Source organism: Triturus cristatus, chromosome 4_1, assembly GCF_964204655.1.
Source record: "Triturus cristatus chromosome 4_1, aTriCri1.1, whole genome shotgun sequence".
Lineage (NCBI taxonomy): Eukaryota > Metazoa > Chordata > Amphibia > Caudata > Salamandridae > Triturus > Triturus cristatus.
In genome coordinates this window covers 559,035,977-559,053,308 of record NC_140585.1, presented here as the reverse complement: position 1 = coordinate 559,053,308, position 17,332 = coordinate 559,035,977, and the positions used below count along the sequence as shown (strand labels likewise).

At 48.7% G+C, this 17,332-nt stretch overlaps 1 protein-coding gene across 1 annotated transcript in view; it reads right to left on the bottom strand.

Annotated features, from left to right (window-relative positions):
* GNAI1 (G protein subunit alpha i1) overlaps positions 1-17,332 on the bottom strand; it is a 289,814-nt gene that overhangs the window by 51,987 nt on the left and 220,495 nt on the right. The window contains exon 8 of the mRNA XM_085652880.1: positions 2,733-2,939. Within this exon, the coding sequence (XP_085509006.1) occupies positions 2,749-2,939 (191 nt within the window). The 3' untranslated portion in view covers positions 2,733-2,748. The remainder of the gene's footprint in view (positions 1-2,732; positions 2,940-17,332) is intronic.

Sequence of the window (17,332 nt, the reverse complement as noted above, 5' to 3'; positions counted from 1 at the left end):
ATGTGCATGTATGTAAATATTTATATAGCATAGAACCTAGCCAAAAGGCAGTGGAGCACTATAGATGATCAAAGACTAGCATAAAGTCAACGATTAAGAGGAGAGTGACGCTAGGTTGTGTATGGTTGATTCACTATGATGTAGTGTTCTTTAAAGAGGTGAGTCTTAAACTCTTCCCTAAACTGAAGCAGCGCTGGATAGATACGGGGATTTTGCTCCATATGCTGGCTGCATGTATGGAAAAGGTCTGCTGTTTCTTTTTTTTACATTTTAGTCTGATGGATTCCTGGCTGGAGATCATGAGCTTGTCTAGGGTTGCTGGTTGTGATACCTTTATAAAGGATGAGGGTGGTTTTGAAGATGGTGCAGACTAGCAAGCGGCACCAATGGAGACCGATCAGGATGGGCTTGATACGATTTTATTTCCTCATGCCCTGGATGAGACATGCTCCAGCAAGTCATGGAGGACACCTGTAAGGGGTGCAAGTGTGGAATCAGGGAAGCAATGGAGTGTGGCACTACCACCATTCAGATGGGAAGTTTTGATGTCACTTTCTGGAAGAAATAGCATGACTCCCTTTAGGACAGGCAGATGATACCAGGCCGTCTTTGTCAATTGGCAATGTGTTGCTGAAAAGTGAGGGTGGTGTCTGGATAACAAGTGAATTGCATTTGGTGAAAGTTAGGATTTGACACTGGCAAGGTTTATGTCTGAGCCTGGATGTATCCTATTTATTATTTTTGGTATAGAACAGGAATTCTAATCAAGGAATTTCACTGTAACTGGCTAACTCAACTCGCATCTAAACACGTGCGTAACTAGCTAGACGGCTACTGATAAAGATAATTAGGCACATGTCCTTTAATGACTGAAGGCTTAGTTGAGCTAGTTGGAAGCAATTTTGAAGGCAAATAAAAGTATGTAGATTAACATTTTTTAAAACAGGATCTAATCAAATAGTTTAACAGCCTAGTCTGCAGAGATTTCCTAAAACACTGAAAGTCTTGCCTCCAGCAATGGGCGGAGAAACATCAGTCAGTTTGTGGGGTTGCAGGCCACAGTCCAACCTAGAGCATACACTTTCTCACTCTTGTGGATGGCTTGCATGATTTAGAGAAGCACTACAAGGGACAGCAAAGGCCTGCAATTACTAAACGGTTTCAAGGTATGTGATACTTCATTATAATATCTTCAATCCAATTTGAGATTTTCACAGAAACTAGTGGTCTCATCAGGATCAAGTGACCTATTTTAATGGAAAATTAGCACTGGTCACACCTTTGAGGACCTTCTTAAACCAACCATGTAGACTGGTTGTCAATATAAAACATCTTTGCTAATTCTAAGCTGGATAAAAATAATGTTCGATCAAAGACCTCCTCTGCACAATACCCATGAATTCTAGAATGTTTGTCCAGTTTCAGTTGGAAATTTCAGCTTCTGAGAACATTTAGGATCTGTTGATCAAAAACAGGTCTCCGAAGTATTTTTTTTTTTGCTAAGCTATTCTCCAAGAATGTTTCTCCAACTATTATGAGAAAGTGAAAGGTTTAATCAGGGATGAGTGGCTCAGCACAAGACTAGTAAACTTGACTTACTATACCTTTCCCATTGGAAAAATATAGGACTGTTTTGTCCACCAGTCAGATAGTACAACTACCATAAGTAAGATATTTATGGTTGCATTAGTTGTCCATTTTCACTGGAGAGAACAAAGCTGTTAAAGAAGGGGGTCAGGATAGAGTCCACTGTACTCCCAAATTCAGTATTCAAGACAGAAAAAACCACCAGCAGGGAACAGTCTGCTAAAGGAGAAGGGGGGGGACACACTACCAGGAGCACCAAAACTTTGGATATACCCTCTACTACCGAAAATATGAGTCAATCTTTTAGGCAAGATCCAGTCCATAGAAAATGGACAAAGCTTTGCTACTCCAGCTTTGAAGTAGAAATGACAAGAAAGATGCCCTGTAAAACCACAGCAGAATGCAGGTTACTGTGTGCCAGGTTCTGAAACTCCTTACAGCCACATCAAACAATGGCAACTAAAAATAAATATGAAATGGCAGTACTGTCAAAATACAAAACCCTCCTCACTTCTGTATATCTAAAGCACCAGAGCAAGGGCAGTAATTTGAGAAAGACAAAGCAGACAAATGCACCACAGGCTGCCAGGAGCTGAGGGATCAAATTCTATCTGAGCAAGGGTCTCAGAACATACTTGGAATGGCAGATTCCTCGGTTCACCACTTTCCTCTGACAATAGAGATGGAAGGAGAAGTCTAAATAGATATTTACTTGAGAAAATCGCATACAGTAAATGTAACCTATGTGGTCTTTTGTATTTTTTAAGTGGACATCAAACAACCAGAGGAAGTTCTAAATAAAAACTTACACACAAAAAGACACATTTGGCAGCTACCCTTCTGAGCCTAAAAATATGCCCAGCATAATCATAACATATGTGACTGCAACACAAACACAATTCTACAAAAGCACACTGCACTGGAAACATGAACAAAGACATGCTGGCGTTTTAGGTTAAAGTCCAGCGACATGCAAAAGGGGCAGTTTATACATCAGCTGGTCTGGTTCTTTACTGCTGCTGTAGTTTTTGGGCTTGTCGAAATGTATTCTTAGAGTAAAGAAAAGGGTGCATATGTGTAATAGTATCTCAATTTCACATAAAACGAGGGTGAAAACAATTCATTTATATAAGAAAGTCAATTACCATTTAGTAGAAAATTCTAGAAGAGGCCACAATCTTTAAGATTATTTTTTATGATGACATCAGTCACAGCATCAAAAACAAACTGCACATTCTTGGTGTCTGTGGCACATGTGAAGTGGGTGTATATTTCTTTTGTGTCTTTTCTCTTGTTTAGGTCTTCGAATTGACACTGAATGTATGCTGCTGCCTCTTCGTAAGTGTTTGATCCTGCAAGAATGAAGAATAATAGGATTGTAACAATGTCTGCTAAAGACAATAGGTCTAAAACTATAAATTTTCCACAGAAGGCATTCACTTACTGCACATCAAAACCTACAATCACTCGTGCTGGACAGGCAAACACTAGCAATGTCACCAAACAAATGCACCTTTTGCTATAAATTCTACATTCACTGCACTATAATGCTCCATATCATATGCACATTTGTAAAACGCTAGGAATTCAAGAAGGACCTACACACCATAAAAAAAACAAATAAAACAAAAAAAAAAAAAAAGTTACTTACCTTCGGTAACGATGTATCTGTAAGAAACATTAGTTAGTTAGATTCCTCACCTTAGAATATCCCCAGGCGTCAGACTGGATCCGGAAGATTTTTGTAGCAATACCCCTTGCGCGTCGCTAGGCGTCGTCTGCGGCTCCGCGTCAGTCGTTGGCGTCGTACGGCGGAATGACGGAGTACTTAGACGCCGCCCTCGCGCGCTGACGTCAGTTCTTGTACATAGCTTTCCGCGCCAGGAACGCAGAGCCATGCAAGAGACTGACACTGGTGCCAATAAATCTAGGGCCCTAAAAAGGATAGCCTTAACCCTAGATGTCAGTTCGCAGAACGGGGAGGATGGGTGGGTCGGTGAGGAATCTAACTAACTAATGTTTCTTACAGATACATCGTTACCGAAGGGAAGTAACTTGTTCATCTGAAAGAAACACGTTAGATTCCTCACCTTAGAATAGATACCCAAGCAATATCAACCCCGGTGGTGGGTCTGCGAACCAAGATCACACCAGAAAGTCATGGAGGACAGAACGGCCAAAGAAGCCATCCCTCCGGACTTGGCTGTCTAGGCAATAATGCCTGGCAAACGTGTGCAGCGAAACCCACGTCGCCGCCTGACAGATGTCCTGCAAAGGGACTCCCCGTCCCAAAGCAGTAGTAGCCGCTGTGGCCAGAGTAGAATGGGCTCGCAGCCCAACAGGAGGGTCCTTTTTTGCCAAGGAATAACAAATTTTGATGCACAAAACGACCCACCGAGAGATGGTCCGTTTGTGCACAGCTTTCCCCTTCTTAGCACCCACGTATCCAACGAAAAGTTGGCCGTCCACCCGGAACGGTTTCGTGCGGTCCAAATAAAAGGAGTGCACACATTTTGGGTCCAGACGGTGCAGCCGCTCTTCCTCTTTGGAAGGATGCGGAAAGAAGGTGGGCAAGGTGACAGATTGCCCAAGATGAAAGGGGGTCACCACTTTCAGTAGAAAGGAAGGACGAGGCCGAAGGACAACCTTGTCCGGATGAACAGATAGAAAAGGAGGCTTGGACGATAGAGCCTGGAGCTCACTCACCCGTCTAGCCGAGGTGATGGCTACCAGGAAAGCGTCAGAAGACGAAGAGGACAATTGTGAAGAGGCTCAAAGGGAGCGCACATCAGGAATGTTAAGACAAGATTCAAGTCCCACTGAGGCATTACGAAAGGGACAGGAGGGAACGTGTGAGTAATGCCTTTAAGAAAGCGTGAAACTACAGGGGACTTGAAAAGAGAGGGCTGATCAGGAAGCCGTAAGAAGGCAGAGATGGCAGCAAGATAACCTTCCAAGGTGCCCAAGGCAGAGCCCTGCTGGGCCAAAGAAAGAAGAACAAGGAGAACCTCAGAAAGAGGGGCGGAAAGGGGATCCACAGCCTTTGCTGTGCACCATGCCACAAATTTGTTTCACCGGCAGGCGTATACAGTCTTTGTGGAGGGACGCCTGGCTGCCAGAATGATATCACAGACTTCAGGAGGCAAGTCAAATGGCATCAACTGCCGCCGCTCAATCTCCACGCATGGAGGTGGAGGCTGGACAGGTTCGGGTTGAGGACCGTCCCCTGCTGCTGCGACAGAAGATCCTCCCGAAGGGGCAGACGTATCGGAGGATCGGTCAACATACTGAGTAGCTTGGGATACCAGTACCTTCGTGCCCAATCCGGAGCCACCAAGATGACTTGGGCCCAGTCGCGCCTGATCTTCTTCAGCACTCTGGGCAGAAGTGGTATAGGCGGAAAGGCGTACAACAGACGCAACTCCACTTGCGACGAAAAGCGGCGCCAAGCGAGTGCCGCCATGGAAATTCCAACGCGCAGAACTGCTGACATTGCGCGTTCTCGTCGGTGGCGAATAGATCTAACCAAGGCTCTCCCCACTGCTGAGAGAGACTTTGCGCCGCCTCGGAGTTCAGACGCCATTCGTGATCCATCATGCACCGGCGGCTGAGTTCGTCTGCTCTGGCGTTCAGAGAGCCCGCCAGATGTTGAACCACCAGGGTGATGCCCTGGTGTTCCAGCCATGTCCAGAGGCGCAGAGCCTCCTGACAAAGGGTCCACGACCCCACCCCGCCCTGTTAGTTGCAATACCACATGGCGGTGGTGTTGTCCGTGAACACCTGCACGACACTTCCCCTGACAGAGGGAAGGAAGGCTTTCAGTGCAAGTCGGATCGCTCTCAGCTCCAACAAGTTGATGTGGAGGCGAGACTCCGCCGGAGACCAGAGGCCTCTGATCTCCGCCTCTCCCATAAGGCCACCCCATCCCAGGAGGAACGCATCCGTCACTACGACATGCTCCGGTAGGGGAAGGGAGAGGCTCTTGCCCGTGACCCAATCGCGGTCTGTGAGCCACCACTGCAACTGCTGTGCAGTGCCCTTCGAGATCAAGACATGGTCGGACAGGTTGCCGTGATGCTGGGCCCACTGAAACTTCAGGTCCCACTGCAGAGCCCGCATGAGCCGCCTGGCATGATGCACTAGTAGGATGCAGGAGGCCATCAGCCCCAGAAGCCGCAACACTAGCCTGACCGAAACCCAGGATAGAGGCCGAAAGATGGGAATCAGGGCCTGAATATCCCGGACCCGCTGTTCCGGTGGATGAACCCGGAACTGCGCCGATGAAGAAGAGCTTCTGAGAGGGACTCAGGTGTGACTTCGGCACATTGATGGAAAACCCCAGCAAATGCAGGAGATCCACCGTAGTCTGGAGGTGGGAGACGACTGCCTGGGGCGAGCCCGCCTTCAACAACCAGTCGTCGAGATCGGTGAAGACTGGACCCCCTGACCTGCGCAGATGTGCTGCGACCACCGCCATCACTTTCGTGAACACCCGAGGGGCACTGGTAAGGCCGAAGGGGAGCACGGTGAACTGAAAGTGCTCCTGACCCACTGTGAACTGCAGGTAACGCTGGTGGGCCGGCAGGACGGGGATGTGGAAATATGCGTCCTGCAAGTCCAACGCTACCATCCAGTCTCCAGGGTCTAGGGCAGCTAGAACCTGAGCCAAAGTTATCATCTTGAACCTCTCCTTCCGGAGGAAGGCACTGACGTTCCGGAGGTCCAAGATAGGGGCCTAGGCCCCCTTTGCCCTTCTTGGGAACCAGAAAGTAGTGGGAATAACAACCACGACCTACTTCTGGGCTCGGAACGCGCTCGACGGCCTCTTTGGCCAAGAGGGCCGAAACTTCCTCTTGCAGAAGATTCAAATGATCCCCCGAGATACAGTGGTGCTGCGGTGGCATGGCTGGAGGGGTCGTCTCGAAAGGGAGGGAGTAGCCCCTTCGGACGATTTGCAGCACCCACCTGTCCGAAGTAATGGTACGCCAGTGGAGCAGGTGATGGCGAACCCTGCCACCCACTGGCGAGGAATGAGCCTGAAAGCTCGGACTAGGAAGGCTTTGAGGTGGATGCTGCCGGGGTGGATGTGGACTGACCGCGTTGTCATCCAGTACCGCCTCGGCAGAAACCAAGTCCGCGACCGCGTGCAGGCTGGTTCTGCAGCCGGTGGCCATGAAAGGAGCGAAAAGCGGAAGGTTGTGGCCGCGGGGCCGAGAAGCCCAAGGACTTCGCCGTAGCCCGGGAGTCCTTGAAGCGAGCCAGCGCACTGTCCGCTTTCTCACCAAAAAGGCGAGCGCCATCAAAAGGCATGTCCATGAGAGTGCTCTGGACATCCCCTGAAAAGGACATGGACCGCAGCCAGGCGTGACGTCGAAGCGCCACCGTGGTAGAAATTGCCCTACCCAGCGAGTCCGTAGTGTCGAGTCCACATCGGATTGCATGGCGCGCTGCATCTCTCCCATCGGCCAGAGCTGAGGAAAGCTGTGCCCGGGCCTCCTTCGGGCACAGGGGCAGCACGTCCTCCACCGTATCCCATAGAGAGTGGGAATAACGGTCCAAGAGACAGGCGGTGTTCAAAGACCGCAGGCCCAAACTGAGCGAGGAGAACAGCTTCTTACTGAACTGTTCCAGTCTCTTGGAATCCCGGTCCGGAGGAGCGGACGGGAAGGAGGATTGGGAGGTAGAGGCCTGGATAACCAGACTCTCGGGGGTTGGGTGTTGGGACAGAAAACTGGGGTCGCCCGGAGCAGGGCGGTGGCGCCTGGCGCCTGGCAACGTTCCTATCCACAGGAGGGACTGTGGAGGGCTTGGACCAGGTGCCCTGCAGAACGATGAGGGCCTCATTGAATTGCAGCAGAGGCTCAGTGGAGCTTGCGGCAGACTGAAGCACCTCAGTGAGGATGTTAGTCCTCACAGCCACGGCAGGCAGCTCAAGGCCAAGGGCTGCGGCCGCCTTGCGCAGCACCACAGAAAAAGCTGCACCCTCCTCCGAAGCCACAGTCGGAGGAGAGATGAATCCAGTGTCCGGTGAGGTATCCAAACCCCTGGCCTCCCCCAGTTCATCTGCCCAGTCCTGCGAAAGTTGGCCCTGAAGGGCCATAGGGTCCACGGACCCCTCCCAGTCGCCCCCATCATCCGATTCCTGGTAAACAGGAGGAATGATCGGAGCCGGACGATAGACAAAATGTGTCTCTAGCGGCGTCGGATGCGGCGCCGCACCAGCGTCCGGTCCGGACAGGGGCTGTACCGGGGATAGACGTCGACCGGAGTCGGCGGTGGGACCGGTGTCGACGCCGGCAGAGGAGGCGTGACGAGGTCAACCGGCGTCGACGGGGCCCAGGCCTGGGCCCCTCGGGGACCTGCGGCGTCGTGCCGGAGCCTCCAACGGTGCCGGGGCCGGAGCCGCCGGCACGCAAGGTCGCCCAGTCGAGTCCGCGGGGCCCGAAGGCGCGCCAGCGGGCGTAGATGGCGGGGCCAGGCTCCTCATGGCCGAGAGGAAGGCACTGACCTCCGCCGGCATCGAGTCAGTCCCAGGGACCGCCGGGTATGGGGACGTGCGCGGCGCCTGCGGCGGAGCCGCGGGGGTGGAACCACCCTGACCCTCGGCCCGAGTCGCGCGACCGGCGAGGGGAGTCCTAAGAGCGGTGTCGCCTCTTGGACTTCTTGGAGCGCTTCGACTTACCCGAAGACTTCGAGCCAGACGAGCGATGAGGTCGACCGCGGCTCCGCGACCGATCCTTGGACCTCCTCCTGGACCGGGATCGAGAGGGGGGCGGAGCAGAGTGGTGAAGCTCGAGAAGCTTACGGGACCGCTCCCGCCTAGCTTTCGAGGTCAGGGCCATACAATCGGAACACGACTCCGCGTCGTGGTTGAGCCCCAAACAGTAATGGCACCGGCGGTGATGATCAGTCACCGACATCAGGTCGGTGACAGTCGTCGCAGGCCTTGAAACCAGGCATCCTACCGGCACCAGAGTCGATGAAGTGACCAAAAAGAGTCAAAAAAGTCAAAAAATGACTAAAGGGGTAGCTCTCTCGGATCGGCGCTTACTGGCACGGAAAAAAGAAGAACTGATGTCAGCGCGCGTCTAAGTACTCAGACGACGTCATTACGGCGCATGAGGCCAACGACGGACACGGAGCCGCAGACGACGCCTAGCGACACGCAAGGGGTATTGCTACAAAAATCTTCCGGATCCAGTCTGACGCCTGGGGATATTCTAAGGTGAGGAATCTAACTAACGTGTTTCTTTCAGATCAAAAAAAATAACACACCTCTAACTATTTATGGTTAATTCGAAGTAGCATTTTTTTTCAGCATGTTAATTACAGGTGCATGTTTTATTCTTATCTGTAAAATTCTCTTAAGTTATTCTGCTAACTTGCTTTTAATAGGTGGTATTCTTTTTAGGATCACTCATTTATGAGGTGTGCTTGTAAGTAAAAACTATCAGGGTTTACATGATAAAAGTACTTTGAGAAAAAAAAAGTAATACGCTTTTATGAGCAAGGCATCATTTTTGTTCGCTTTTTCTTTTTATGATCACAGCTAGTAAGTTGAGATGTACAAATTACACCCTTTTGACTCTCTGCTTTTTGAGACTATGATAATTTGGTCTTCAGTACAAGCCTTTATAATGCCCACAACTTGTGTCAGCGCACATAGTAGAATGACTAAGACCCACCAAGTGCACGCAGAAGAGCAGGATGGCGCATAATGGTTTACATGTCAAAGGGAAATGTCCATGACTACTTCAAAAATGCTTAGAGGATACGCAAGGCCACCCTGCATAGCAGGCTCAAGCATTCCCATAGGGAATCTGGATCGTGCACAGCAGAGGTTTTATCTCCTGTTGTAGAAGCAGGTAGATCATATTTCAGACTATTACAACACAAATATATTGACGCACTTAGTGTTTGTCAGATATGTGAATAGCTAAAATCATTAGTAAGGATTGTGTTACTTCCACTGTAAGCATCAATTCGTAGCATGTAGTGCTGTAGATTCACATGCTATGCATACTCCTGCCATCCAGTGTTAAGCTCCGACATATGCAACTTGTTTTTCTTAAAAGAAATCTTTTGAGTCCGAGGTATTGTGGCTTCTACTCAGTGGCAATGTGCATGGTCATTGGCTCCAATGTTAGATTATTTTTCACACATTGACACGTTAATGGAGCAAGAAATAGCACATAATGCTGACTATGCACTGTAAGTATAAAGAAAGAAAATGTACAAAATATACAGCAAAAAAATAACATCTGAGACAACCAATGACTTCCACTGAGGTGGGTGGATGCATGTGAATCTACAACACTAAATGCTATAACAATCCAGTCGTAGTATGTGTGGGTGAAGAAAACATGCTCTGCATAGACTGTAGTAAAAAGAACAGATGGATGGAATGCAGAACTAATCAAACATTCACCCCCAGTCAGCAGATCTAGTTTTAATTTATCAGGTTTTTTGCTCATCACGTCACCTCAGTTTGGACCCAGCCATATGCAAATCAGTATTAATCCTGCTCCCCATGGGAACCGTTCAGCAAGAACAGCCAGGCCAGGTCCTCCTTTGACCGGAAACAAGCATTAGTGTCAGGGACACCTGTCTGAATTTCCGAACCGCTAATGGGTTGAGTGGGAGAGGTGGAAAAGCGCAGGCAATTATCCCTGACCAATTCATTCATAGTGCATTGTCGATGGACAATGGGCATGGATACCTGGATGCGAAGCTTGGGCATTTTGCGTTCAGGTTTGTGGTGAACAGATCTGTCTGGAAAGCTCCACATCTGAAAGAATCGGAGGAAAACATGAGGGTGTAGTTTTCATTTGTGGATCTTTTGTGTTTGACGACTGAGCAGTTCTGCAATCTGATTGTTTACTCCTGGAAGGTCTTCTGCAAGGAGATACATTTTGTGATGTATGGCCCATTTCCAGATGGTTTGTGCTACTTGTGACAGCTGGAGTGTGTGTCTCCCCTGTTTTTGTATGTAGTGCATTGCTGTCATGTTTTCTGTACGAATCAGGGCAGGCTTGCCTACTAGATTAACTTGAAAAGGTTTGAGCACTAGAAAAATCGCTAGCAGCTCTAGAAGATTTATGTGAAGCTGTTTTTGCTGCAAGCTCCACATGCCCTGAATTGTGTGCGTTTGGAGACGAGCCCCCGAACCAGTGAGCAATGCGTCGGCTGTTAGTACTATCTGTGGAACCGGGTCGATGAAGGGCTGCCCTTTTGAAAGGTTTTGTGTATTTCACCACTGCAGAGCGCAATAGGTGCGGCCGTCCACTAAAACCAGATCTGACAACAGACCCTGAGCATCGTTCCACTGACGTGCTAAGTATTCCTGCAGGGGGCGCATTTGAAGTCTTGCGCAAGAGACAAGTTGCCATTATTCCTAGTAACTGCATAAACACAAGCTGGTAGAGTGTTGAGGCTGAAACAGAGTAGAGGCTGCATATTGTGGACTCTGGCCAGATTGGGGTAGGCCAGAGCCTTTTGTGCATTTATAGTGGCTCCCAAATAGGCTTGTGTGTTGAATGGTTGGAGATGGGATTTACTGTGAATCAAAGATCGTGGAGCACCTGCACGGTTTTGTGATTGTGACGTAGACAGCTTTGTTGCGTGCTGGCTTTTATGAGCCAGTCGTCTAAGTATGGGAAGACATGAATGTGTTGTCTTCGTAGATGAGCTGAGACAACTGCCAGACATTTGGTGAAAACCCTGGGCGTTGTGGTTACTCTGAATGGGAGCACCTTGAATTGATAATGCAGGCCTGCTACCACGAACCTGAGGTATTTGCGGTGAGCAGGGTGTATTAGGATATGGAAATAGGTGTCGTTTAAGTCTAAAGTGGACAGAAAGTCACCTTGCTCAAGGAGTGGCAGCACTTGTTGGAGTGTTACCATGTGAAAGTGGTCGACTGAATGTATAGATTTTAGTTCGCTGAGGTCTAGTAAAGGCCGGATTAAGCTGTCCTTTTTGGGAATTAGAGGGAGTATACCCCGGCCCCTTGATATTGTAACGGAACTGGTTCTATAGCTCCTTTTTCTAACAGAGAGAGAACTCTTACTTGAGAAGGGTGAGATGTTCTTGTGAAATTGCGTGTGATCTTGGAAGAATGTTTGGGGTAGTGTTTAAGTTCAAGGCAGTAACTATATTGGTAAATTTGTAGAACCCATTTGTCTGAGGTGATATTATTCCGAACAGGTAGAAATTGGGAGAGACGTCCCCAGACAGGAGTGTAATGATCAGGGGGTAGCAGAAGGAAGTAACTGCTTGTTATTCGCAGGGGAAGAGCGTGTTGAGTTGCCTCTGACTCTTACCTTACCGTTGTTTCCTTTAAACCCACCTCTGTAATAGCCTCTTGATGAGATCGATTCGTTGTTGCCCTTGTAAGAAGAGGAGGGATTCTCTGTGGATATATTCTTGGAGACACCCCTGTAAAAGGAGTTACAAAAGTGTGAAGGGCACTGAAAAGCCCCCATGGATTTGGTGACCTCAGTATCTTTTTTCATTTTTTCCAGCAAAGTGTCAAATGCTGGACCAGAGAGGTGTTCCTTGTCAAATGGTTGGTTGAGAATAGAGTCTTGCACTTCAGGTTTGAATCCTGAAATTCTCAACCAAGCATGCCTGCATAGTGGTACACTAGTGTTTACTGCTCAGCCTGCTGTGTCTGCTGCATCTAATGCGCAACTGATGGAGGTATTTGTGATTACTTTGCCCTCCTGAATAAGGTCATTAGCCTTTGATTTATGCTCATCAGGTAGAAATTGCATGAGCTTCTCCAACTCATCATGATGAGCCCCATCACTGAGCTAACAAAGCTTGAACATTAGCAATGCACCAATGATTGGCTGCTTGCGACGCTACCCTGTTTCCCGAGGCATCAATTAATTTAGACCCCTTATCAGGAGGAGGGGCTTCACCTGTGGTCTGTGAGTTGGCTCTCTTGCAAGCGTTGGAAACCACAAGAGAGTCTAAAGGCAACTGACCCTTAATATAGGAAGGGTCAGTAGGTGCAGGTTTATATATTTTTTTCCACCCTGGGTGTAATGATTCTTGCCCTCACAGGATCTTTAAAGATCTCATCTGTATGCTTAAGAATCCCTTTAAGCATTGCAATGTATTAGTAACTTTCTGAGAGGAACTTATGATTTCAAATAAGAGGTCCTCTTCTAAAGCCTCCTTATGCAGCTCCACCACATGATAATGAGCAGCCCTGTTAAGTAGCCAAATCTATCCTATATTGTCTTCGGGTGGTGAGGGTCTGGACGGATATAAATCAGGGTCATTATTCGTGTTTGGGTCAGTGTCAGTCTTCCCATGGGTCAGTATCCTGTGGCCTTTCCTTATTCTCATCCCCTTCATCTTGTGGGTCAGGTGATAGTAGTGAATTTGTAGGTGTGATGAGTGAGTTTGCATCAGTGGGCGAAGGAGGTGGAAAAGGGTTAGGACCCACATTTTTCTTCAGAGGACTGTGGTAATTCTCCAGCAGGCCCATTTCCCTTTTTCAGGCAATTTGGCATGGATATGACCAGTGTCTGGATTTATTACCAGTTCTGTTTCGGATCCGAAGGTGGAACATCAGACTGAGGCTCTTTTGGCGAAGTCTTTGTCTTTAGTCGCGGTTTCTGGCGTCAAATGTTTTGGCTCCGAAGATTAAATCTTCGATAACGGTGGAATGGTTACCACGACATGCTTTGGTTTCGAAGGTTTCACCGGTATGGGGCTGATTTGCGCCCGAGCTGGAAGGCTTTTCCTTGTGCTACTGCGCCAAGCCCGAGAGTGGGGCGCCCAAAACTTTCTCTGTGGCGACCTTTGCCTGAAGTCAGAGGAAGGACCGGAGCCTTTTTGGTCTTGTGTTGCTGGGGAAGAGGGTTTCTGTGCTTACGGTACGCTGACCCGGTGTAACTTGCTCCTCTTCTTCCATGTCGGAGTCTGCCTCTGACAAGGAGATATGTTCTGCTTCTTTGGCTCCTTGAGCGTGTAGTTCTTCTCTGTCGGAATCTTCGCCGAAGATGTCTGGTGCGGAGCTGCCGTGATGCTGCATTTCGTGATGTTGAGCTCGACAGTCACGGAGCGTCTTCTTTGATCAAAACGAATGGCACGTGTCGCAGTCTTTCGTCGTGTTCCAGGGATAGGCAGAGGTTACACTATTTGTGCAAGTCTGTGCGCGGAAACTTATCGCGACAAACAGGACAGAGCTTAAATGGAGTCTGTTCCATAGACTGCTAGCGAGCCCGGCACAGGAAGGCCCTCAACGGGTTTTCCGATCGAAGGTCTGAGTCGAAACAATACGCGGAAAATGGGAAACGCGAAGGAGAAACAAAACTGTCGAGGGTAGTGGATTGCACGTCGGATGGAACCTTAGAAATGGTGCAGAACTGGAGCGCAGCAATTTACATCCAAACCCGATGGCGGAAAACAACAATCTAACAATGGAGTCAATGCCCATGCTCAATTTCACCGAAAGGAGGAGTTACCTACCTCGTGACTGGAAAAGACTTCGTCCAAGAAAAACAAAGTGCAAACAGACCCAACACTACATGGCAGGCTATGCAAAGTATGCGATCTACAGCTCACATGCCTCAAACATAAAAGTTTTCCTATATTCCAAGCATGCATCTTAGGCACTCTAAAGTAATTGCTAACAAGAAATCAGCTTTTCATGTGAGAAACTGAAGTGGTCAGGAGTGTAAAGATTAAAAATGGGGGCCCAGGAGTCTGCTTAGTACTACATCAAAATTCCAGACTGGAGTAGGCGATGACTTTGGAAATATTTGCTTCTTTAAACCATCCATGGATGCTTTAACAGATTCTGAAGAGTGATTACTGTTCAATGTTCTGGAGATATGCAGCAATACCTGATGAGTAAAGCTGTATTGATATGTAAGCCAATCATTCCTTTTCTAAGTGTAGGAGATGGTGTGAGAAGGTCCTTCCTGTAGATGAGCCTCTTCTCTTGTGGGGAACTACAGATCTAGTAGGGTCATGTACCATTGGCTGTTGTGCCCATGTAGGAGCTATCAGATTCAAAGTGGGAGATGTCGGGCTGAGCTTCCTCACAGCAGAAGCTAGCAGTGGGACGTGGAAAAGCGTAGACAAATATCTCAGATCAATTAATTCATAGTGAATTGCCCTTGGACTGTGGGTGATAAACCTTGGAGGGGGAAGTTTTAGCATTTGGCATTTTGCATTCTGCGCAGTGGCAAAGATTTAGGGCTGATGTGCCCCAAAGTTGGAAGTATGGAAGCAGGATTTGTAGGTGGAGTTCCCACGTGGACTTATTCCTGCATCCCATTTAAGAGGTTGGCAACGTTATCCACCCCTGGGAGATACTCTGCCAAGAGGTGAATGTGACAGTGAAGTATCAATCCCATATGCTCTGTGCTAGTTGGGACAGCTGACGAAAGTGCTTCCCTGTTTCTTTAGGTAATACATGGCTGTCATGTCTGTCTTTATGAGGACTACTCTGTGCTGAATATCCTTGATGAAAGATTTTGGTGCCAGTTTGATTGCTAGTAGTTCTAAAGTTGATGTAAAGGCCTTTTTATGAAGATGTCCGCTGCCCTTGTACTGACATGTCCCTAGTGTGTGCTCCCAACCCATGAGTGTTGTGTCTGCAGCTATGGTTACATGCGGTGTAGGGTACATAAAAAGGCACTCCCTGCAACAGGTTGTTGCTGTTCCATCATTGCAGAGACCAATATATTCTGGGCTGAATCAACACTAGATCCCCTAGCTGCTCTCCATGCTACCACACGCCATAGGTCTCCCAGAAGCTGCTGCCTCGCCTGCCTGCCAGTCGCACTGCTCAGCACAGGACGCTGTGTTTTGGCTCTTTGCCATCTCATTGCATTCCTTAGTTTACATCTGTACCCACTGATGTCAAGGTTTGTCTTTAGTCAGGTCATTGCCAATTGTATTCGACTTTGCTTTGCCTTTTCAGTTTCATTTCATCCCACTGTTGTATAGTTAATTATTTTGCCTTCCTTTGGTGTCCTATGTTAGTTTTTCGTGCAAGGAGCTGCTCTCTCCTTTTTTCATGCTAGCCAGCGCCAGGAACCCATGCTCCACCTCAATTGCAGCCGCACGTCTCCACGGTCGGACCTTTCTCCTGCTGGCACTGCCTTCTCTGCAAAATTAGAGCACCTGCTGGCATGACTATCACCAAAACTCCCACCTCACTGACCCAGACTGCCCTGGAGCTACTCCACTGTCGCCTGTTCAAAGCACGGTCCCTCTGCCAACTTTCACCTCGATGACCATAACTACACCAACACCGCCAACCTTCGACAGCATGAACAACATCGGTCTTATCCAACTAGTCATCATAATGCCAAACATGCTGGATCCCATCTCCACGGCCAGCAACAGAGTCAAGTTCATTCTTGTGACTGAGCTCACCTGAACAGAACACGCCATTGTCAACTTCACCATCTCAGGACCTGACCAGCACCACCATCAAGCTGCCCAGCACCTCACACTGTAGCTGAAGCAAAGTATCAGAGTCAATGGACCAATGTCCTCAACACCTCTGACCCAGACACCACGACCAAACTAGAATAAGCGGTCAAGATCTTCTCTACGCAGATCACCAACTGCGCCAACAGTCGCCCCTGTCAAGCTCTCCAAACCCAATAGATCCACCACTCTAACTGGTACACCACAGAACTGAAAACCTCCAAGCGCAATTGCACGTGACTGGAAAGGAAGTGGGGCACCAGCAATGACCCCCACAGACCAAGCCACCTTCCGGACAGCCCTCAACCTCTACCACCATCTCTTGAAAGCCCTGTAAATGAATGCCCTAGCCAACCACACCGAAGAAAGCTCTAACTGCAGCTAAGAGCTTTTTAACATGGTCAGAATTCCCCAACCCCAGTGCCACCAAAAACACCATTACCCTTTCCCAAAAGCTCTGCAACACCCTGGCTAACTTCTTCCACGACAAGATCTTCACCATCGACAAAAGCGTCCAACACCAGCCTACCGACCTTCACACCCTTGTCGCTCCCACAGACACAAACCTCACCACAGAGAACATCATGAACTGCATCCACTCAGGATCAGAATCGGACCCCTGTCCCTACCAAATGTTTAACCTTGAGCTCACCTCCATTCTGAATGCATTCATCACCACAGCCACCTTCCCTGAAAAATGGAAGGACTCAGAGGTCATTTCAACAAACCATCAGCTGATCTAAACAAGCTCAAGTACCACCGCCCCATATCCAGTTTCTTGCCAAAGTCCTCGAAAAGGAAATCAACCACCAACTCACCGAACACCGGGAGCACAACAGCCTGCTGGACACTTGCCAATCAGGATCCCACATGAACCACAGCATCGAAACCGACCTGACCGCCGCCACAGACATTAGAATCCTCAAAGGGAGAGAAAAAGCAGCCCTGATCCTCCAAGACCTCTCTGCAGCCTTCGACACGGTATCCAACCACACCCTCACCAAGGGGTTTCATCTCATCTCATCGGAATCCAAATAGATCGCCTCCATCCTCACCAGTTGAGCACAGAGTATCCGCATACCTCCTTTCATCTCTGAACCCAAGTGCATCATCTGCGGTGTCCCTCAAGGTTCAACCCTCAGCCCTACTCTTTTTAACACCTACATGACGACCCTGCCCACCCCCCTCCCCAGATCAACATCGTAAGTACCCATGGACTGAACATCATATCCTATCGAGACAACACCCATCTCGCTATATGAAGATCCCTCCACCACTAGAG